The sequence below is a fragment of the Fukomys damarensis genome, unplaced genomic scaffold, assembly GCF_012274545.1.
Source record: "Fukomys damarensis isolate Sample0158 unplaced genomic scaffold, DMR_v1.0_HiC HiC_scaffold_30, whole genome shotgun sequence".
Classification (NCBI taxonomy): Eukaryota; Metazoa; Chordata; class Mammalia; order Rodentia; family Bathyergidae; genus Fukomys; species Fukomys damarensis.
The window spans coordinates 68,418,602-68,441,614 of record NW_022900942.1 but is presented as its reverse complement, the minus strand read 5'-3'; the positions used below and the strand labels follow the sequence as shown (position 1 = coordinate 68,441,614).

General features: G+C 45.9%; 1 protein-coding gene across 1 annotated transcript in view; it reads left to right on the top strand.

Moving 5' to 3' along the window:
• Spire1 (spire type actin nucleation factor 1) overlaps positions 1-23,013 on the top strand; it is a 100,517-nt gene that overhangs the window by 62,914 nt on the left and 14,590 nt on the right. The window contains exons 9-12 of the mRNA XM_010639002.2: positions 2,817-2,981; positions 8,935-9,021; positions 10,051-10,180; positions 20,580-20,621. Of these exons, the coding sequence (XP_010637304.2) occupies positions 2,817-2,981; positions 8,935-9,021; positions 10,051-10,180; positions 20,580-20,621 (424 nt within the window). The remainder of the gene's footprint in view (positions 1-2,816; positions 2,982-8,934; positions 9,022-10,050; positions 10,181-20,579; positions 20,622-23,013) is intronic.

Below are 23,013 nucleotides of genomic sequence, written 5' to 3'. Positions count from 1 at the left end.
TTGATTTTGTGGGGTGGGACACTGTAGATGTGTATTAAGTCCATTTGTTCAAAAGCTTGGTTCAGTTCTAGTATTTCATTGTTTTTTGTTTTGTTTTGTTTTTGTCTAGATGACCTGTTTGTGACAGTGAGGTATTTAGGTTTCCCACTATAATTGTATTAGTGCTTATTTGGCTTTTAATGTCCCTTAATATTTGTTCTGTATAGCTGGGGGTATTAGTATTTGGTGTGTGTATATATATATTTTGTGTTGCGGGGGGTACTGGGGATTGAACTCGGGTCCTTGTGCTTTCAAGGCAGGCAGCAGAACCATTGAGCTAAATCCCTGGCCCTGGTACATATATATTTTTGATTTGGACTTTTCCTTTTAAAATGATTTGTGAATGCATTCTGAAAGATCCAGAAATACTTTTTGTTTCTAGCTTATTCGCCAGGGAGATACGGAATAATGCGTTATTTAGACCATGATTTCTTCAAGCGTTGGGAATAATTTTTTTTTTCTCTTATTGAGTTCATTGGTACATTTTAAGTATACAGTACAGTTACCTTCATTATTGGGATCTTGTACCTTTACATGACAGGTCTTGGTTCTCATTTTCTCCCCATACCCCTGTCCTCCCTTCACCCCCTCCTCCCTTCCCTATTTACAAATACTTTATTTCCATTTTTTCGTTTTCTCATATTTTAATAATTTCTTTTTTGTATTAGCATTCCTTTACATTATTAAGAACAAAAAAGCAGGTAGTGTCATCATCATTGTACAGATGGCTAATAGGAAATGTTAGGAAGCTAAAAATAAATTACTTAGAATATTTCACTTGCATTCTATTATAAAACAAGCTATATTTCATACAGTACATATTCATTCTGATTCAAAGTAGGAACACTCAGCACAAAGTAAAATAAACAGAGGTTGAATTACTCTGAGAGGAATGGGGTACCGTGAATTTGTCGTTAATATGTGCACATAGATCTTACCAGTCAAGATTTATTGTGGTTGCATATGTTGAATTGATGTAATTAAGAGCTGTTTTCTGTGTTTAATTTGAATGTACTTCTTCCTTTTGGTTTTTATATGGAAGACAAATTTTCAGTTGGAAGGAAATTAATCGGTTACCAAAAAGGCCACAGCACAAGTAAAACAGGGACAGAGTAGGTATAAGGGAAAACCCTTATGTTATAAAAGAAGTTGTTGCTTTGACAGTGCTTATTCAAAGAACAATAGTACTGGAAAAGTTACAGTCCTGCTGCGTCCTCCATCTCTGGTGAGATGTGCCACTAAGCTGAGTTGCACACAGCAGGCTCAGGGTGGGTACTCACCTAGTCTGAGACCTGAGCAAGACTGAGCACGTGGCACTGCCTTCTGTGTCGTGGTACTCCCTGGGTCATTTTCTGTGGTTGTGATCAGGCAGTCACTTCTTTTTGTTGGTGGGCTTTGGGGGGTCTCTTTTGGTGGGTGGGGGTGAGCAAAAGCCATAGGAAGAAAAATATGATGTATGTGTCCAGAGTGTACTATTTTGTTTTTGTTTTGCAAGAAGATTTAACTATTTTTGATGATAAGAGTAAATGGTGGAAATGAAAAAAAAAAGATTTTTATCAATTAAAATTTGCTCACTGACTTGAAACCAGAGAATTCCAAAGCTTGTGCTAGCTCCTAAACATGTGAGAGGAAGCCTGGAGAACACCACAGTGCTGATGAGGCCGCAGAGAAGAGGACTTGCAGGCGAAGGGTTGGCGCGCTCAGGAGCTAAGGGAGGTGGCGGCAGGGATGAAGAGGCAGTGTGGTAGAAACACTGTAGGAAGGACCAGGTGTGGGATCAGTGAGGGCCTGGGTGTGGGGTGAGGCAGACCGTGCCGTCAGTAATGCAGTGACTGAAGTCGACCCAGGACCGTCTCAGTCTGTCCCTCCACAGACTGCCTGCGTGGCCCAGTTTTAGCATTCAGAGGTGTCTCCTTCAGTGCTACGTCTGTGTGTTCAGCCTGAAGACACCTGCTGGGAGTTTCTCACCTCAGCTCATATTTCAAATAATAGTGCTTTCATGCCTGTTCTCTTTATGTTTCTTCTGGCAGAACCTTAGGAAGATACAGGAAATGGACCAGAGCGATGAGTCCCATACCGACCTGGAGGAGCTGAAGAATGCGGACTGGGTGAGGTGCCAGTGCCCTGCCCAGCACGCCTGCCTCACAAGTACAAGGTCCTGAGTTCAATCCCGGATACCGGAAAAAACAAACACAAAAAACAAGAATAAAACAACCCAAAAAACTTTAGCAGATTGTATAGTAGAACTGTAATTTCTTACTAGAATTTCTTTTTTTTTTTTTTTTTTTTAACTTGGATTTAGTTTCTTCCTTTGAATTCCCCAGTGATTGCACTTGTGAGGCAGGCACAGTGCCGCTGAGCTAAATCCCCACCCCTAGAATTTCTTCTTTGCATCATTTCAGTACTGCACTGGTGTGTTGAGGAGGACTATACTAGTGTGCTCCCCCTGTGTGAGCCAGCCCAGCTCAGTTGCTGACAGGCCGTGTCCCTTGCACCATTGTCACAGCTCCCCATTGGGCAAACCCCAAGTCAGGGCGTGAGACAGAAACCCAGCAGGCAGGGCTCAGGCAGTGCCAGGTCGTGGGCAGAGGTGCAGACTATGAACCAGGGCCCCCTGTACCAGCGGCTGTGCCTTCTCCCCTGAGTCCACACGTCTCAGTACACTGAACGGCAGGCCGGGACCTGGCAGCGTGTGCTCCCCAGGCTCCTGCTCTGTGTGACTGCGTGGTCCGGAGCCCAGTGGCCCGGTGCTCACTGACTGTCCTGCGGCTCCTCAGGCGCGCTTCTGGGTTCAGGTGATGAGGGACCTGCGCAACGGGGTGAAGCTGAAGAAGGTGCAGGAGCGGCAGTACAGCCCGCTGCCCATCGAGTACCAGCTCACGCCCTACGAGATGCTGATGGAGGACATCCGCTGCCGGCGCTACACCCTGCGGAGAGTGATGGTGAGCGGGCACAGGCTGGGCGCTTCTCTCAGCTGTTTTAAAAGCATTTCTTCTCATAACAGTTACCCTTGATTATTGTGGAAGATTTGGAAAATACATTAAGCTTAAAGAAGGAATGTTATAAACACGTACTTTGACAACTCCAAGAGAAATTCTTGGACATCTTGGGTCTGACCCTGTTTGTACTGCACATTTTATTTGGATAAAACAAGCTAATTTTGTTTTGTAACCAGTTGTTTTTGTTCAACATTTTGTGAGTATTTTTTCCATGCCATTATATTCAACCTGACTTTATTTTTTTTTTCTTTCTTTTTATTGAGGTTATTGGTACAATCTAGGTATACAATACAATTACATTCATTATTGGGATTCTGTACCTTTACATAATAGGTCTTGATTCTCATTTTTCCCCTTGTCCCTGCCCTCCCTTCACCCCCTCCTCCCCTCCCCATTTACAAACACTTTATTTCCATTTTTCAGTTTCTCATACTTTTTTCCTCTCCCTTATTACCTTTCCCCCACCCTTCCCACTTTCCCTACACCTTTAGCCCTTTACTTCCTATATCACACAACCAAAGAAACTATTTGGTATTTCAGTTAAAGAAATCTCTGTATGAACATTAAAAAAAGGGAATCCTAAAATAAAACTAAAAAGGAAAGTAAAAGAGAAAAAGCAATGATGCAACATCAAAATAATCCTTAATTCTGGAGATGAAAATGGTCCCTGAACATATTTAAATTGCTTCTCGCTCTTATAGTCTTATCTTATTCTTTTTTCATTATTTAGAGACTACTTTATTAGTTTCTGTAATCAAGCCCACGTAGATATGACCTTACATATTTAGTACGATGTGTTACCCCTGTACACAGGGGTCAACCTGACTTTAAAGGGCTGCTATTGTAGACCTTTGCCGCCGATCCTGATCTCTTGCTTGGTGCTACAACACAAGGCGAGAAGAAAGGCATAACAACAGAGCTGAAGAGATTGAGACGGGAGCCAGGACAACCAGTGCTTGAGCAGTCAGTAGCTTGTGCAAACAAAGACCCTGAACACCCAGAGCCTTCGATATTTGTTGGTGACATCGTAGTTACGCTGAGATAAAGGGGCTACGAGGAGTTGCTATGAATATGTTGCTGATGTGGGCAAGGCTTTAAAAGGAAGAGAAGAAGCATTTTTGAACTACTAACAGAACAGAAAAATATAGGTTGCACTTAATGACTTTGTCTTTTTAGTAAAGAAGGTTTTAATTCTGGCAGTGGCATTTGGGTGCAAGTCACTCTCACTTTGGCCAGTAGGCTTTGGCCAGACTTGCTTCTTAAAACAAGCCAGTTGTGGGGTTCACTCTTCACAGCCTGCACTGCTCATAGCCTGCTTTGGGCATGATCAATGTGGCAGTCCCTGCAGACTGCATCTTTTCTAACTCACAGCTCCCCTGAGTTCAGGGCACAACTCAGGCACCTGCATGTGGGCATTAGCAGCCTGGCTCACATGCCTACCTCAGGTCTCTGCGCAGCCACTGCGACAGCCTTGAGCTAAGACCAGAGGCAGAGCATGCCGGTCCCCACATGGCCTGGCGGTGCTCCTACTGTGACTGGTATCTCCTCCCCTGCAGATGGGCACAGCGGAGCACATGAGGCGCTGCCCAGTTGGGCTCTGGGACTGTGACGTGTGGCTACAGCCCTGCTCCTGTCACAACTATCTGAGCCCCAGGGGTCCTGCTGTCTGTGAGTGCTTGCCTGGCCCACGCAAGGGCCCGAGTTTGTCCCTGGCACCATGCATGTACACACTCACACATGTACATGCACAGTCCCCACACACAGACACACACGAGACAGATTCCACAAACACACGGAGAAACATACAGAGCACCGCTGTCTCAGGAAGCCGAATCTCCAGTACCTTGGCAGCAACACAAGCCTTCTGTTACCTTGAATGGGAGGGGATGTCTGGGCGGTCGGGGTGGCTTCAGTGACAAGGCCCCTGTGCCCCAACAGTGTCCCCATGGTCATTGTGATAGTTGCCTGTGGCTGCAGATGACCATGCTTTGTGTAGGTTTTCTGCAAGAGTTTCTGTTCTGTGTTTACGTGCTCGTCGTAGAGAGATGCGGATGAGTGCAGGTGTCTTGAGTCTCCACCGAGACCATTCTCCAGTTGATTCATTCAAGGATAGGTGCTAGATAATCACTTTCTACTCAGAGTCATGTGTACTATTTTATAGTCCTGTTCACTCCATAAACACTGAATACAGACACTGTGTGCGTGTGTGTGTATATGTATGTGTATATGTGTGTGTGTGTCTGTCTGTCTGTCTGTCTGGAGCATAGTACAGTGGACCCTTGACTTAAGAACTCACTTTGATCTCGAGGGCTGGTTGGAACTCAGGTTGGCCAGTGAAGGCTCAGACTCCTCTACACAGCCGTCATCGTCTCTCTCCTGCACACAGGCAGATCTCAGTGACTTTAAACACCGACCCAGGATCTCTCAGTGAACCCACATAGGAGAGGACGCTGTCACGTTCCTTCCAGAGCTCTGTATCTGAGGCCACCTGAAAGCACAAGTGGCCAGGTTTGGGTCTGTTGTGGTTTGTGTCCAGATGTCCCCCAAAGCCTCGTGTGGTCTTAGTAGGGCTTTTCATGAGTGGCTAAGTCTAGAGTGTGTGATTCATGCTGCAGTGGTAGGCCTGCAGGCACTAGGGTTAAGGGTGTGAGTGCTGCCTGCCCTAAGTAGTCTGGACACCATAAGAGAGGCAGGAAAACTGTTAAGGCCCCTTGTTGCTTTTGTCTCTGTGTGGGCACCATGAACTCTTTCTCCTCTGCGACGCCCCTCTGCCATGTGCCACTCTGCCTTGGAGCCAGCTGGTTATGGACTGAAGCCTCTACAAACTGTGAGCCAAATAAACCTTTCCCCCTTTTTACTTGGATGTTAGGTATTTTGTCTCAGCAATGAGAGGAAAATTACTAAGTCCGTATCTGAGACCTGGAAGCACAAGCGGCTGGCATTAGCATCCTCACTGAAGCCTTAGGTCCTAAGTTAAAACAAAAATTCCGGTTGTAACCCAAGTTTTTCATGGGTCAGGCCGGTCGTAACTCGAGGGCCCACTGTGTTTCTGTGCTGTGACAGTAGAATGTGCTTTGAGCCACGTGCTTGGTGTGCCCTTAACAGCCCCTTCTTTCTCTTCCCATGACTTGTGCTCTCTGCTCATTTCCCCAGCCCCATATCGGTAGATGATGAGGTTTTCTGTGTTCAAATGACAGTCATCCACATGAAAACATCTTGCACAGTTGTCTCCTTGGTTTAGCATCTGTGCTGGCGAGGTGAACAGATCAAAGGAAGTGCACATTTAAAATTTTAATGCATGTTGCCAGTTTTCTCTCCGAAGGCTGTGTCAGTTGACACATTTGCAGCAGTTTACTGTGCTGCCACAACTGGGTGACGTTGTCTTTTGTAAAACTGGCTGCTCACTAGAACGTCATCCGTCTGACCGGGTGAGCGCTTGACGTGATTCTCAGTGATTTTTCTCTTTAGCTAAAAGGAACTATTCAAACATTCATGTGCGTAAGCCAAGGTTGGTAGAAGTGTGTATGTATTGTGTGCAGAATTTTCTGGTGTTGGTTTTATGTTTCTTTTGCATTTTCTTTCCTATTTCTAGTCTTTTCTATTGACTTGTAATTACTTTATATAAAGAGAAATTTGGGTCAGTGGTGAAGATATTTCTCTTTTAATAGAAGGAAACTTTTTGAAGTTAGGTTAGGGATCCAGCATCAGCCAGTAAACTATATTTTGGCTTTGTACATTTTTACTGTGGTCCTATGTCATCATTAGTGAGTCTGCTGCATTTAAGATAAAAATGAGCAAAGACTTGTTTTTCAACAGTCAAGTTATTTAGCCCTTTTGTTTGTTGAAGGCTGAGAGTTTCAGAGTGTAGGTGAGCTTACAAATACATACTGTACAGTTTTATTGCTGATGTGTTGCTTGCCACACCAGCCCAGTATTTTTAGGTGTAACTGATACATTTTTAAGTGTGTGAAGGTCATAGGCAGGGACTGAAGGTAAAGACGCAGCAGAGTTTCTGCTTTGTGGAAGCCCTTGCTTTCCTCCCTCCCAGGACACACATACCGAGCCTCCCGCTGCAGGGCTGGGCAGGGAGCCCAGGCCTCAGAGCTGCTGGTGGAGTTCTGTGCCCTTGGGGAACTGCTCTGGTGCCAGCTCATAAGCCGGTTTCTGTTACTTTATAGACTTGGGCTTCAGAAAATCTTACTCATCAATATAATGCCACCCACTAATTTAAAAAAGAAATATTTTTGAAAAGAGTAAATGCAGGCCATTTTCACATGCTCTGTTTATGCCTGAATTCTGTGCTGAGTTGAGTCCTGAGGTGTGGCTGGGTAGCTGTCCCATGTAATATGTGTGTCTGTGGTACTGCTTGTGGTAATTGAATGGCTTAGCTATATTGGATATTGATTAGAATATTAAGTTACAGAAATGTAAAACATTTCAGTGGATTTTTTTCCAAAATATTTTGAGTAAGATGTTTTATTTCAGGTAACTGAATTATCCTTTAAAAATACAGATGTAGAGCCAGGTGTGGTGGCGCACGCCTGTAATCCCAGCACTCAGGAGGCTGAGGCAGGAGGATCGCTGTGAGTTCGAGACCAGCCTGAACTACATAGTGAGACCCTGTCTCAAAAAGCAAGAAAAATGGGGCCAGGGATTTAGCTCAGTGGTGCTGTGGGCTTCCTCGCAAGTACAAGGTCCCAAGTTCGACCCCTGGTACAAAAACAAACAAACAAAACACCTAAACAAAAAACAGATGTGAAAACTTACATCTTTTAGTTATAGTTGTATTTATTATAAACCAAAAAAATTTTAAAATTCAAATAAAAGCCGAAGGGAAACTTTGTTAATTTGCTTGTAGCTATGCAACAAGTTAGGTAATTGAATATTCTCTGTCTGGTAGGAGACACCACTCTTTCAGACTCCATATTTGCAGATCTGTTACTAAGTTTCCCTTTATCTGTTTAACTTTAAATCTAGCTCCCTAGAAACAAGGTAGAGTTCAGGGCATGGTTTTAAGATGTCAAAGACTGACTGTCTTGATGGTCAGAGCTGCTTTGGAGTTTGTGTCACTGCTATATGCTGTGCCTCCACAGCCCTCAGATCCGAGCACACCCACATACGCAGTTTCCCCGCTCAGCCCTGCTGCGGTGACACAGATTCTGCTCAGTGATGGGAAGTCGGATTGCACTGCTCTGTGCAGAAGGCCTTTTAGTCTTGCACAGGTGGTGGTGCCAGCCTTGGCCTCAGCTCTGTGCTGGGCCAGCCGTCAGGTGCGGGCATGGGCGGCGGTGTCCCTCCTGCCTGTGTTGGGGGGACGGAGCCCAACACAGTGGCAGTTCCGCTTTGCTTTGCTCAAACCAGATCCGGACACAAGTCTGGCCCATGGCGGTGACTGGTGGGTGGTGGCATGTGGGCAGAGGCAGGGACTTTTTGTGGCTTTCTGGGTTTTTTTTATATTTCTAAAAAAATTCTTGTAACACGTGGCTTTGAAAGGAGAGGACGTCAGAGCAGCAGCAGAGCAGGCAGGGCTACACGGTCACTGTCCTCGGCTCACACCGTGCGCTGGAGAGCCAGGAAGAGTGCCAGCCCCACAAGCCCTCAGCACCTGCGTCTTCCATTTCACTGGGACAGAAGCCAGGCAGAAGGCCTTGTACATTTGCAACACTTGGTCTACAAGGGGTCATCCCACTCCCGTTCTTAACTTCAGGCATGTTTTGGTGGAAGGAAGACCGTGTGTGTAATTCCGCAAAACGATGGAGCTGCACAGAACTTGGATTTTCTTTAATCTGCAGCTTTTCTCGCTCTTCTTCTCCACTTCCTTGGTAGAACAGGATGACACCGCAGTCATTCTGTGACCTCCACAGTTGTGAGGCCCACCTGCTTTTGTCTCCCCTAGGTGAACGGCGACGTCCCCCCGAGGTTGCGGAAGAGCGCCCACGAGATCATCCTGGACTTCATCCGGTCCCGGCCGCCTCTCAATCCAGTATGTGGTGTGCTGTGTTCTTGTCTAGGGCTCAGCTTTACTTCCTTTTCGACAAACCTTTGATTTTAAGAACCAAGAAACCCACCTGTACCTGTTCAGAAAGACGGGATTATCCCATGCAAGGCAGTCCAGGGCATCTGTGCCCTGACCAGCCAGCTTCGCAGTCTGGCTAGGAGGCCCTGGAGCAACAGCTGGGCATGGCACACTGGCAGCTCGGGCTGGACACCCTCTGGCGCTCGTGGTGCAGTGACAGTGAGTCTGCTGGCCCCCCACCTGCCAAGCCGTCCACTCGGAGTATTGTAAGCCATCGTACCCCCAAGCTACATCCCCAGGCTCTCTCACTTTTTTTTTTTTTTGAGAAAAAAAGTTAAGTTGCTAAGTTGCCCCAGCTGGGCTTGAACTTGCCATCCTCCTGCCTCAGCTTCCCAGAGTGCTGGGTAAAGGTGTGTGTCACCATGCCCGGTCATTTCCTCTGTTTTTTACCCCGACACACACACACACACACACACACACACACACACACACACTCTAGCCAGCTCTCACCAAAGCTTTGTACATAAAGTAACAAGAAAAGGATTTCTGTTTCGGTTTGTGTACATCCAAAGCAAAATAATAATCCATTTATAAATGTTTTTGAAAGAAGAAGTCAGCCTCTGGTGGTTTTAAGAAGGCAGGTCTGAAAGGGCCCTCACAGCAGGTTAATCTGCCTTCTCATCCCTTTCTTTCCTCAAGCAGAGAGTGAGGAAAATCATAACCATCATCTGAGAAGGCTGCAGTGCGTATCCCACAAGTGTCCGTTCACAAGTAGCAGTATTTGAGCATCATGGGCACACAGGGGATCCTGACGCTCAGCATGTAGGCCGTGACGGTGACCCCGCAGCCCTGTTAGTAGAACATGGCTGAGTCTCTGGGACCCCGTCACCCAGAGACCTCACTGCTTGGGACCTGGAAGTGTCAGTGGAGTGCAGCTCTCAGTGCAGTCTGCTGCAGAGCAAGCGCTCAGGGCACGGCCGCTGTGCTCTCTTCAAGGTCTCAGCCAGAAAACTGAAGCCCACCCCACCCCGGCCACGCAGCCTCCATGAGAGAATCTTAGAGGAGATCAAGGCAGAAAGGAAGCTACGGCCTGTCTCACCCGAGGAGATCCGCCGGAGCCGGCTCGGTGAGTCTGCAGCAGTGCTCGTGGGTCGGATGGGGTTCTCGTCCCTTGTTCCTGTGTCTCTGTCTCTCACACCCCGCACCCCTTCATGTGTACTGGAGATTTGCGTTTGAGTTCACAGGACAGGAAACCTCCCTGTGTGGTGCCAACAAGCGCGCTGGCAGTGGCGCTGTGAGCAGCCCTGCCAACGTCCACCAGGGCTCAGGCAAGTCTGTGCCTCTGTGCTCACGTGCAGGAAAGGAGTCCTCTGCAGAGAGGGTGGGAATCCTCACTCTGAGTTCTGTGGGAGCAGTGAAAGGGTCGTGGCAGCACCCAGCTTTCTGGTGGTTTCCTACGCTGTGACGCGTGTACGGAAGTCGGGGTTGCGTGTCAGAGACACAGATGGCGGGTTTAGTGCTCCACTTGCATTTCCGTCATCCTAGTGGTGGGCGTCACATGAGCATCTGACAGCTCTTGCCATTATGCTGTTTTTAATAATTACAGTAATGCGTACTATAAACACACATTGGTTTCTAATTACAATGAAGCCATAAAGTGAGGTGTCTGTAAGCATTTCTGTTTCTCAGCTCCCCTCCGATATCTAAGATTAAAGATGGCCAGGAAGTCAGAAAAGCATCGTCTGTGAACAGAAGACAGAGGCAGCTGAGCAAAATGGAATCCATGGGCTCTGTGTTTGCTGCTCAGCATCTCTGTAGGGTTCTCTTCTCTGAGCAGCCGCATCCTCCCCGGGGTGTGGCTTCCAGCCCACAGCACAGAGCTCTAAATGTGCAGACATACACTGCCATCCACCACAGGACAAGTGGACAGACCATGCTGGCCACTGCTCAGTAGCTTCTGACCATGCTTGGTGGCTGGGCCCTGTAGGTGTGGCTTGCTGGTGGTTTCTGGTCTGTCCCTGCCCAGCCTGCTCTCTTCCTGTCACCACGGCCTCCGATGGCATCCCTGCTTCCAGCAGTGTCCCGAGTTCAAACCCAGCCCTCACATGATGCTGAAACCTCTGGGCTGGCAGGGCCATGTCAGTCTCATCATTGTTTTCCTAGCACAGGGCTGGACTGGACGGAGCTGTCCCATAGGTGTGAAAACTGTTAACTGTGCATCTGGTTGCAAAGCTGCCCCACCCCTCTCTGATCTCTACAGCAGCAAGTTCCTCAGGAATGCCAGGGCCAAGTCTGCGTGAGTGTTGATCTACCTGTGAGCCCAGACTCATGGGCTTTTCCTAGAGTCCTACAGTGCACAGGGCTCCTTTAGTAACAGGGCATGGCTTTCCTCACAAGTGTAAGATCCTGCACAAAAAACAAGGACATGGTGATGAAGATGATTGTTTCAGACTGCGTTTAAGAAAGAAGAACCACTGCGCCATGAGAAAGAATAATAGGGGTAGTAGAAGAGACTTCAGCAAAACTCTGAAGTGGAAAAAACTTATCTCTGTGAGCAGAGTTTGCTCCATGTCACAGGCGTAAAGCCGACTGGCTCGGGACCAGACATCAGGGGACATCGCCACTGACACGGACTCAAGAAGAGCAAGACCATCACGGTGTGTGGGCGATGGTAGGTGATATCGGATGTCTGGTTCTGTCTGGTTCCTTAATGTTTCCACAGTGTCTGGAAAGTTTTGGTCCATCAGTCTTTCTTCCAGCAACTGGGGATTCATCGAGGAGTGAGGAACGGGCCCTACTCCCAACATGCTTCCAGGCACTGTGGTTGCACGCCTATCCTCATCATGAGGGCATTGAGTGAACGTTCACAACAGACAGCCAAACTGCATGGCATGATCAAAAGGTACTGTGGATAGTTAAATCTTAAAATTATTACAGTAAATGACATTGTCGAAGATGGCAGAGTGTTGAGCAGCAGAGAAAAAGCCTCTCTGGGATTTGATGTCCTGACACTGTAATATAGCAGTGCAAGGAGGAGAAGGAGGGAAGTGAGTCCCTAAGACCCAGGATGGATCTGAGGTGAGAATTGAAGTCTACAGGGAGAGTGAAGAGAGAGGCTCTAACAAAGAGGAGTGAGGTACCAAGCGGTGCTCTCTCCCAGAGCCCATACTCTCGGCGAGGAAACAGTGGGCCAAACCTGCAGACACATGGTGACTGCTGGCAACCCCAGAGGCCTCCATGGAGAAACACCAGTGGAACAGAGCAGTGGACACACCAGACTGCAACGACTGGTTAGTTATCCAGGTTCAGACCTCACCCAGGAGAAGGTGATTAGCCAGGACCCATCTTAGAGAGGAGCCAGCTGAGCTTGGAACTCAGAACAGCTGCAGGAAGACTCCATCTAGTAGGTCCCAGTACCTCAGTGTGGGTGCTGAGTTCAAGCCAGGTCAGGGAGTGGAGTTCAAGCCAGCAACTGACACATAGACTATTTATTGTAGGCTCGTGGAATCTGGTTCCAGCCTCATAGCCAGAAACCAGCCTGAACTTCAAAGGAACTAAGGGGGCAGGCTGGCTGGGATTCTCCACTACCCCACTGTGAAGCTGCAGCTAGCTCGCTGGGATTAATCAATTTGGCTCTGGACTCTGTTTGCCCACATTGCCTAATAGTGACAGCAGAGACACCTTGAATTGGATGTTTTGGGTTTTTTATCTTTTCCTTTTCTTTTTTCTTTTTTTTCCTCCTTTCTAGTTCTTGTTTTGTTTTGTGTTTTCTTGATTGTTTGAACACAGTTTCTAGTTTTTTGTTATTCTTACTGTTGTTCTGTTCTTGTTTTTGTTTTTTCCTTTTCTTTTTCCCACCTGTCTTCTTCACCAGTTTCCTAAAGCTTGTCTTTCAGCCTCACTTCTGATCTCTTCCTCTTTTTCTCTTTCTGTTTTTCACCCCCTAACCCCTTTTAAATCTTCTCCCTAAGGGTAGAATTGCCATATTAAGAGCTACAGTTTTTATTTTCTGGGCTGTATTTGGTGCTATTGTTATTGTTCATTGTACTACTTTAGCCAAGGTGACACAGTTGTGCTAATCAGTTGTTCCTCCTGGTGTACCAAGACTGAGATTGCCTAAGGGTCTTAAAAAAATACAAAAAAACTATAGGCCAGTGTCAAAGAACTGGCAGGTGGGCCAAGTAGGCAGAAACTTCTTATCCCCAGTAAATTGAAGATATAGGATCCTGAAACAGACCCAAAACCCAAAAGCCGACTAAACCTGGAAGACACTTCTGAGAAGTAGTCATTTCTTAAGGGTTCCCAATATTGGCAATAAAGCTACTTGGCATAAGCAACATACAAGCATCAACCCAGGAATCAAACTTTAAAAAAATAGAAAATGAGAAGACACTTAAACAAGATGCAAGGCTGGGGATTTAGCTCAGTGGGGCCGCCTCCTGCTTCACAAGTCCCAAGTTTGATCCTCAATACAAAAAAGAAAAGGAAAAAAAGAAGGAAGGGCTGATGGTGTGCTGCCCCAAGACCTTACCTGCCATTTGCCTTTGGGTCCTTCCCCACCTACTGGCTCCTCCCCAGCCCCCATTTGTATAAACTGAGCTCGTTTATTGTGTGCTGGTTGTTTGCTCAGTCTGCATCCTCAACTTCCATCCTCCCAACAGCCCACTGTGAGTGGGTAAACCGAGGCACAGAGCTGGCCAGGTACAGAAGGGAGGCTGTTCCTGCCACCTCTGTGGCAGACGAGGCACAAAGCAAGCCAGCAGGGAAGGCTGGGGTGCAGCTTGGTGGCAGGGTGCTGGTCGAGCATGCACAATGCCCTGGATTGTCCCCAACACTGCATATTAAAAAAAAAAACAAGATGCACCCCTCCCCCGGCTTTCAGCTCATCAAAGTCATACCCAGGGGACAATGAAGTGAAACAATCCAAAAGCCATTCACCTGGACTCTGAAGTGGTAACAGCAGAAGTAACAAAGCAGATTAGTAAGGCTCTAGAAAAAAATCAAAGCAGAAGTAATTTCCCAGATAACTACAGAGATGGTGACCAAAATGCAAGATGTGCTTAGTGACTCTAGAGCAGATACAGATAAAAAATAGAGGAGCTCAGGAACATGATGGAAACCATGAACAACCAGCATAGGAAAGAAATGGAATCCATGAAACAGATTCAGACAGACATTCAAGAGATTAAAAACTCCATTGAAAGTATACAAAGCAGAATGACTTAATGTGAGGACAGAATATCAGCTATAGAAGACAGGATTGCAGTTAGTGATCATGAAAAGAGAGATTTCTTAAAAATAGCAAGGAACCATGAGAAATCAATCTAGTAGTCCATGAAAAAGCAGGAGATAGTGCAAATGACACAAAAACCCTATTCACAGAAGTAATGGCAGAAAACTTCCCACACAGGGAAAAACAATTTGGCACACAGATGAATGAGGCATGTAGGCCTCCAATTAGCCGTGACCAAAAAGAAAATCTTCCCCAAGGCATACAGTAGTGAAGATTCCAGAAATTCAACACAAGGATAGAATATTAAAAGCTGTTAGAGAAAAGAAACAAGTCCCCTATAAAGGGAAGCCCGTAAGAATCATAGTAGACTTCTCAACACAAACTCTCAAGTCAAAGGAGAGCTTGGAGTGAATTATTTCAAGGAAATACAAGTATTTCAGGGAAAACAACTTCCAACCCAGATTGATGTACCCTGTAAAAGTACCCTTCAAAAGACATTGTCACTTGCCCCCTGCACTATTCTCCCTCTCACTTCTAACACAATCATCCTATCATCCTTGCCACTTTCTGAAGCAGTTCTGGAGTCCTTGTTCCTGTGTGTCTGCAGTTGTGCCATCAAAGTCCCAAATCAATTCACGACATTTCCCTTTCGTGGTCATTTTGACTTTGGGGAGGAGCTGGGAGACCTACAGTGCCAGGTCCAGTGAATGAGTTGGACTAGGACACAGTGTCACATTTTTATAAAAACTTTTTGTTGGATAGCACTTGGCAGAGCATTCACTGCACTTCTGGTCACATCTCATAAATCCACAAAAGAGGACTCCAGAATTCTTCATAAAGTAGAGAGAATAAGAATAAATGAGTTTGGGCCAGGGATTTAGCTCTGGGTTTAGGCAGTGGTTCCACCACCTGCCTTGCAAGCACAAGGACCCAAGTTTGATCCCCAGTACCAAAAAAAAAAAAAAATGTGTTTGGCGGGGGGGATTTTGAAAAGATTCACACAAGTCTTTTGGTATAATAAATTTTTACAAATGTAAACATTCATCATATAATTTGATCATACCATACAGCTGTAAGGGAGACTAAGGGAAAGACAAGGAATCTGTTAAGCAGTGGCGGAGACCCCCATTGTATGTGGTGCCATATCAGACATTGCCTGATAAGAACACTGTAGATGACTCCCTCGTGACAGGTGTCTAAGCAGCACATTGTGTGTGTAGGTTCACTCCTGTAGCAGATCACAGAGCTTGACCTCTTTGGTGTCCATAGAGTTAATTCATATGGGTTTTGTCTCTGTGTGGCATTAACGCCTGTAATGTCTGTTCCATAATGTCCTGAAGTTATCCATGCATCACATTCTGTGTGATTTCCTCTTTTCGGAGTCAAATGGTATTCTATTGCTTGTACCTGCCTCATTTTCCTTACCTCCCATCTGTGAGTGGACAGTCCAGTCATTTCCACTGCTGCCTGGTGTGAACAGTGCTCCAAATCTGGTTTCAAGTTTTTGGGTCTTTCCCTGGAAGTGGGGTTGCTGGTCCCACGGTAGTTGTGTCTTATTTTCTTATTGCTTTGTTTGGTTTTGGCTTTTGGTCCAGGGATTGAACTCAGGACCTTGTGCTTACCAGTCAGATGCAGCACCACTGAGCTACATCCCCAGCTCTTATTTTCTTATTTCCACAGCCCTGCCCCTGTGTGTTGCCTCAGCAATGAGGCATTCTGGGCCCCCACACTGCACCAGCACTGGGTGTCTCTGTGTTTTGGGACAGCCAGCCTGTGTGTGTCCAGTGTCCTCTGCATGTGGGTTTGTGGTGATTTGCATTTCCCTGAAATGTGCGCTGTTAACCATGTAGGCGTCTTCTTTGGAGAAATGTCAGTCCATTTCAACACCAAGTTCCTTGTTTGCTCGCCACTGAGCTGTCAGAGCTAGTCATGGGCTTTGGATATTAGCTCTTACCCAGTGACAGGGCTTGCACGCATTTCCTCTGTGGAGCAGGTTGGTTGTCTTCTTGCTGTCCTCACCCTTTGCTTCAGTCCCATTTGTTTATTTTTGTTTTGGTTTTGTTGTTTTGCTCTGTCTTTGCTGCCTATGTTTTTGATGTCATATCCATGAAACGCTGCCAAGATCACTTGGAACTTCCCCCTATGTTTTTATAGGCATTTTACAGTTTCAGAGCTGAAAAGGTTTAAGACTTCAGTGCCTTTCAAGTTGATCTCTGGGCACTGTGTAACAGTAAGGGTCCAGTTTCATTATTTTGCTTGTGGATATTCAATTTTCCCAGCACCATTTGTTGCAGAGCTGTGAATGCTTTCTCCATTGCGTGTTTTGGCAACCTCGTGGAATATCAGCTGACCACACATACATGGGCTTCTTTCTGGCTCTCTGTTCCGATCTTGGTCTGTATATGTCCATCTGTATCCAGTGGTAACTGTGGCTTTATTTTTATTTTGTTATTTTTTAAAACAAATCTGACTTTATTTTGGGGGGGTATACAGGATCGAACTTTTGGGGCCTTGTGTGTGTGAGGCAGGCAGTGGAACCATTGAGCTAAATCCCCAGCCCAAACTGTGGCTTTAGTATATTCTGACCTCAGGAAGTGTCAGCTTGGTTCTTTCCCAAGATTGATTGATTGCTGGTCTTTTATGTTTCCACATGAATTTTAGGATTGATTTTTCTATTTCTATAAAATCTACCATCAAGATTTTCATGGGGTATACTGTGAGTCTGTATATAGCTTTGGCAGTATGGATATTTTAGCAGTAGGAATCCTTGCATCTGAACACAGGATGTGTTTTGTGTTGTGTCGTGTTTTGCATACAAATATTCCTAGGTACTCTGTTCTTTTTAATAATGTCTTAGAAACTTGTTTTCCCAAGTTCCTTTCACACAGCGTGTTTGTTGAAATGCAGTAGATTTTGAATCCTGCTACTTTTTTAAATACTTTTTAATAGATTCCACATTTTTTAAAATAGCATCTTTAGGGTTTTCTGTATATAAGATAATGTTTCCTACCAACAGGGTTATTTTACTTATTCCTTTCCAACTCTGGTGCTCTGTCTTTCTTCCTCCTCCTTTTTCTCCTTCTTGCCTGTCTTTCCTTTCTTCGCGTGTTTCTCCAGGGTACCTAGTATTGTGTTGAGTGTGGAAAAGGCCATCCCTGCCTTGTTCTGGTGTTAGAAGAAAACTTTCCACCTATTTGCTGCTGGGTATAGTATTATCTGTGGGCATTTCGTGCATAGCCTTTATTATGTTAAGGTAACATCCTTCTATTCCAAGTTTAGTTAGAGTTTTTATCATGAAGGGTATGGAATTTTGTCCGAGGCTTTTTCTGTATCTATAAAACGATCACATGGCCGTGTCCTTTATTCTGTTACGAGTTTCTTGCATTAATTGACTTCCATATGTCGAGCTGCCCTGTCTCCTGGGAAGGACTCACTTGGTGCGGTGTGTGAGCCAGTGTCTGTGCTGCTGGACTGGGTTTGCTCCCCTTCTGCTGGCAGCTCTTCATCTGTATTCATCAGGGATACTGCCCCCAAGCTTCCTTTCTTGTTTGTTTGCTTTGTCGCCAGCGCTCCTCCCTCTTCGGTGTTCGGGAAGTTTGAGAAAGGCTGGCACACAACCTCCTTTCTTCAGAGCTGCGTGGTCTGGGACTCTGTTTGGCGAGAGCCTTTGATTATAGATCCTGTCCCTAGAGCAAGCCTTCATCATGTATTTTTCATTTTCACTTTTACAAATTGATATTTATGTTCTAAGGGAAAGAGAACACTACTTTAGAATAAATACTACTTTTATACTAAGTGTATCTTATTTTATTTTAATCTTGAGAGTCAATGTGTTTCAACAACCAGAATTGAGCTGTTACAGAAAATAACTGTGCTGTGGACTTTTGATTCTGTAATCCTGAGTTCAGGCTGATCTAAAACTTTTAAGTGGAAAATCAGGAATTTGAGTTCATTGATTCTGAAACTCTACATTGGTTTTTGCTGTAAAAATTGTTCTGTGGAGAATTTGGTTAGGATAAGGTTGAAAAAATTAACTCGAAAAGTTTCTCTGAATATTTTTATAAATTCCCTCTCTGCGTGATTGCAAGTAGAAACTCAGTGATGAGGAAATGTCCGCACGTTTACAGCAGGCGTTGCCCGTCATTTCTACATCCACAGGTGCCCACTGCAAATCCACCCGAGGACTACGAAACAAGGACAGAAAGCTGTGCATAGACAGTGCTAGGCGCCCTCATTACTAGTGGTGGTGTGGTCATCTTCCTGTGTCCGTCAGTATGACTTACAATAATGTGTAAGGCTGTGACCTAATGCATGGTACGCTGTGCTTGATTTCCCTATTTCCTTACTACTTTCCTGCTAAGTCTGGAGTTTCTGTAATCGTGCCTCAGCCTTTGTTCATCTCCCAACCATCTTCATTCGTTCGTAAGTGTCTTGGTTGCTGTGATCCTGATGTTGTGTTCTGGATGGAAGGTCAAGGGCCTCATCACCCAACAGTGACGTCTTCCCTTTCTTCCACAGGAGTCTTTCCTGTTTTGTTTGTTTGTTTGTTTTTTGTTTTTTGACGCAGGGTCTCACTATGTAGTTGAGACTGATCTGGAACTCACTATGTAGCCCAGGCTGGTCTCGAACTCACAGCGATCCTCCTGCCTCAGCCTCCCGAGTGCTGGGATTACAGGCGTGCGCCACCACGCCCGGCTTTTGAGTCTTTCCTATTTTGAAAGATATAGGTTTATTTCCTAGAGAAGAGCAGAAAAAGGTGTCAGTGCAGAGTGTCTTGAGGATATATAGTGTTCTGTTTGCTGTACGTTACTAGGAGAGTGTAAGGTACATGGCACTTGAGTGTAGAAATGCTGTTAGATATGAGTGGAAGAGCATTCTTACCAACATAAAGACCTTGACTGGCAGTTACAGCATGCCTGCTGCAGTGGGCCGTTTGTACCATTGAAAGCTCTAAAGGTTCACCATTGCGGTCCTAACCACTTTCTTAGGAGATAACTAAAACAAGGAAATGCCTGTTTGAAAGCTACATCCTACCTTGTACATGGAGGTAAAAACACTGAGCACAATACGTCCTGATTACCAGACAGTGAATATGGCTGTGCAGTCAGAGCGGCTTCCTCATTAACCCGTGTGCTTTCACAGACCTCATAGGCTTCTTGCGTCCTGCCAAGTGCATGAGGCCAAAGTCAGTGCTTTTCCTGCACTTCACTTTCTTAAAAGATACGCACTGAGCCTTTGGATTGTAAGTCGAATTACTCCTTAGAAGCATCTGCTAAAATGCATACTGGAAGATGGGTCTCAAGCAGGGGGCTCCTCTCCATGGACAGCATCAGCCAGGGCCAAAATCGAGGCCAGAAAGTGAGGCCGTCTCTGTGCCCTGCTCGGTTTGTGTGAAGAGGCAGAGCAGAATGGAAGCTTTGGCTTGGGCAGTTTGCGGGACTTGGGCGTCCTGGTGGGGAAGGGAAGAAGGGCGGTGCATGGGTGCTGGGCTGGCAGGGCTCGGGACTGCCCTGAACTCCGGACTCCCCAGATCTTTGCAACAGCCTCTTAAAATGCTATTGAGATATAACTTTCCTACCTGTTTAATTTACTCACCCATTTAAAGTTTATAATTAAGTGGCTTTTGTATGGAATAAAATTTTTAAACAAATTATTTCAATAGGAAAGAAGTAATACTTCTGTTCTTAAGAATTATAATTACCACACTGGTGCTGTGTGCCAGCACCTTCCGGGCACCGTCTCTGGGTGCAGGCATTTCAGTATCACGATGACCCCACGCTTGGGGCAGGAGCCGTGGTCCCCAGTACACACAGGAGGTGACACCCAGAGGGGTGCAGCTGAGAGCACAGCAGCAGGTGCCCTCCCGGTGACAGTGGGTGATGAGACCCTGTGCAGTGCTCGTCTCTTCAAAGCCAGGTCCCTGACACGGCTCCTTGGAGGACCTCGTTCTGCAAGTTCAAGCGTTGCACGTTCCCTAAAATTGTGTTTTGAAACGTGGTCATTTTTCTCTTGACCTAGTTTATAGTATTTAAGTAAAAACTACTGTATGGTTTTTTAAAAATGTTTGTATCTTCATCATGTCTCCATTTTCAACACATTCTTTAAAGGTGGTCTCTTCCGTTGCCTGCCTTTCTAGTTGGTGCCCTCACGGAGTGGACGCCACGTGTGCCGCGGTGCCCAGGTCTGGCCTGCACCCTGCCGGAGCCGGGGGTGTGTCCGCCGTCCTAACGTGTGGGCCCCTGGACACAGCCCAGCAGCTGAAGTGTTTCTTTTATTGTTTGTTTTCTTTCAGCAACACGGCCACTTAGCATGTCTCACAGTTTTGACTTGTCAGGTAACAAAGCACCCTCACACCTGACATCGTGGTTTGTGACGCACATTTCATGCATCTGCTTGCTCAGACTGTCAGAAAGAAAATAGAAAGGCTTTCTTCTCACTATGGTCAGTGAGCAAAAGCAGTACCACTTTGTTTGTTTGTTTGTTTGTTTAGAGACAGGACCTTGCTACATAGTTAAGGTTGGCTTGGAACTCATAGCGATCCTCCTGCCTCATCCTCCTGCGTAGGGCATCAAGCGTGCACAGCCACACCTGACTTGAGAGCAGTATGCTTAAAATAATGAGAACTCAGGGAGCCACAGCCTCCCGATGGGGAGAGAGCCATGCTAGGCCCGTGCACCGTGGGCGGCCATCCTTTGCTCACGTGCCTTCACCATGAGAGCCTGGGGAAGCCTGAAAGGAGGTTTTGAAACATCTTCTCCAAAACCTCCAGTTGTCTAAGGACCTAAACTTAAAGCAGTAGCTGCAGCCCCATGGAGCTGCAGTGCCATGGAGCGCACCCAGCCTTGGTGCACAGCTGTGTGCCCGGGACGGCAGCACGGCTCACACCCACCACATGTAACACACAGGCTCCGCGGTGAAAGAGAGGAGTCGCTACAGCTGACTAGGTTTGTTCTGTGCAATCAGCCCACTTTTTAAAATAACAGTTTCAGTATATGCAGACTTTCAAAGCCTAAGTCACTCCAACAAAATATTTTGCAAGTTAAAACTTTTAATTTCAGAAGCCTCTGTTTTAAAGGTAAGATGAAGTAGGCTGTTGGTACGATTTTCTCCCAAGTTTTTAACTGCATGAACCCTCTTAGGTTACAGTGGCTCATTGCATGCCGTCTGTGCAGATTTAGAACCAGAGCAAGCTGGGCATGGCAGCACACACCTGTAAGCCAATTTCTGGGAGGCTGAGGCGGGAGCAAGTTTGAGGCCAGCCTCAGGAACTTAGCGAAATCCTATTCAAAATAAAAAGGGCAAGGGATGTACCTCACTAGTAGAGTAACCCTAGGTTCAATCCCGGTACTGTTTTTTAAAAAAGAAGGCAGAGTTCTATTATCGTTTTGTGTTTTGAATATTTACTCACTGTCTTCCAACTACAGAACTAGTTCCTATTTTTAAAATTTCCTTTTATTTGTGTAGGTCTCAGGCATGACTAACATTTTAGTCTTTGCTTGCTATTTCTGACTGACCACTCAGAGCCTTCTCCATTTTCTTTACCATATTTGGCTATTTTTATTTATTTTATCAATCCTCTGCAGAGAGACCCTGTAAAAATTTGGTCTGGCACCAAACCCAGAAGTGCTGTGGGACACACACACCACTCCTCGTCCCGAGTCAACCACGCACACTCAGACATGTCTCCCAGCACGCCGAGGAGCTGGTGCAGTTGACCTGCAGCCCTCAGGACGGCACCCACACCCACTCGCAGGCACACGCCAGGCTCTGCGTGTGAAGAGGGCTCCTGCCACGCACATGCTTGACTTCAAAGGGGATCAGAGAACCTTGGCTTCGCTGCTTCTCATTTGCTGCAATTTATTTTGCGCCTTAATGTACTTTGTGATATCCTAGTGTTTCGTTCTCAGTTTATTGTGCTTTCTGTGTTTGTTGTTGTTGTTGTGCTCTGAATGTTAATGAAAATATCCCAAATTATAAACGTAAAGGGTTAGCCCACTCTTCTGACTTGAAGATCGGCGTGCATTTTCTGAGTTGGAAAATGAGTAAACCAAGGAATAAACATTTCAAACATGTAGTTGAGATGCTGCTAAGCTTAAACCAGAGGGAGGCATGACGAGGCAGCCTCCTGCTCAGGCATATCGTTCAAGTACCTTTTCATGGTGAAAATGCTCACAGTCCGCTTCACATCAAGGTAAGTCTAACCTATTGTTCCTGTGCCAATATTAAATACACTGTCTGGGTGCTGGCCACACGGCCTCCAGCCGAGTAAGGCAGCACACCCACAGCTACTGAAGCATTTAATACGGGTGTGCGTGTTGCATTCTCAACCTCAGGGATTTCTAAAGCCATATCTAAATATTTCTCATCTTGCACATTGTATTTACATGTAAACATCACCAATTTTTCTTAAGAAATGCTGTCTTATATAGAAGAAACACAAAGTTAAATTCATGTGCTTGATTCTATTACATTAAAGTAATAGAATTTAGGGCCAGGGATTTAGCTCAGTGGTGCCGCCACCTGCCTTGCAAGCACAGGGTCCCAAGTTTGATCCCTGGTACCAAAAACAAAAATTAATTTTAACAGAAAATGTAAGTAATCAAATGCCATCAAAACATGATCAGCCAAGTCCTTCATCAATAGGCAGATGTGATGGAGCTGCCCCGCCTTGTGAGCGCACCCCAAAGCCTGTCACTGTTTATTCTCCCCTCACAGCTCTGCCTCCC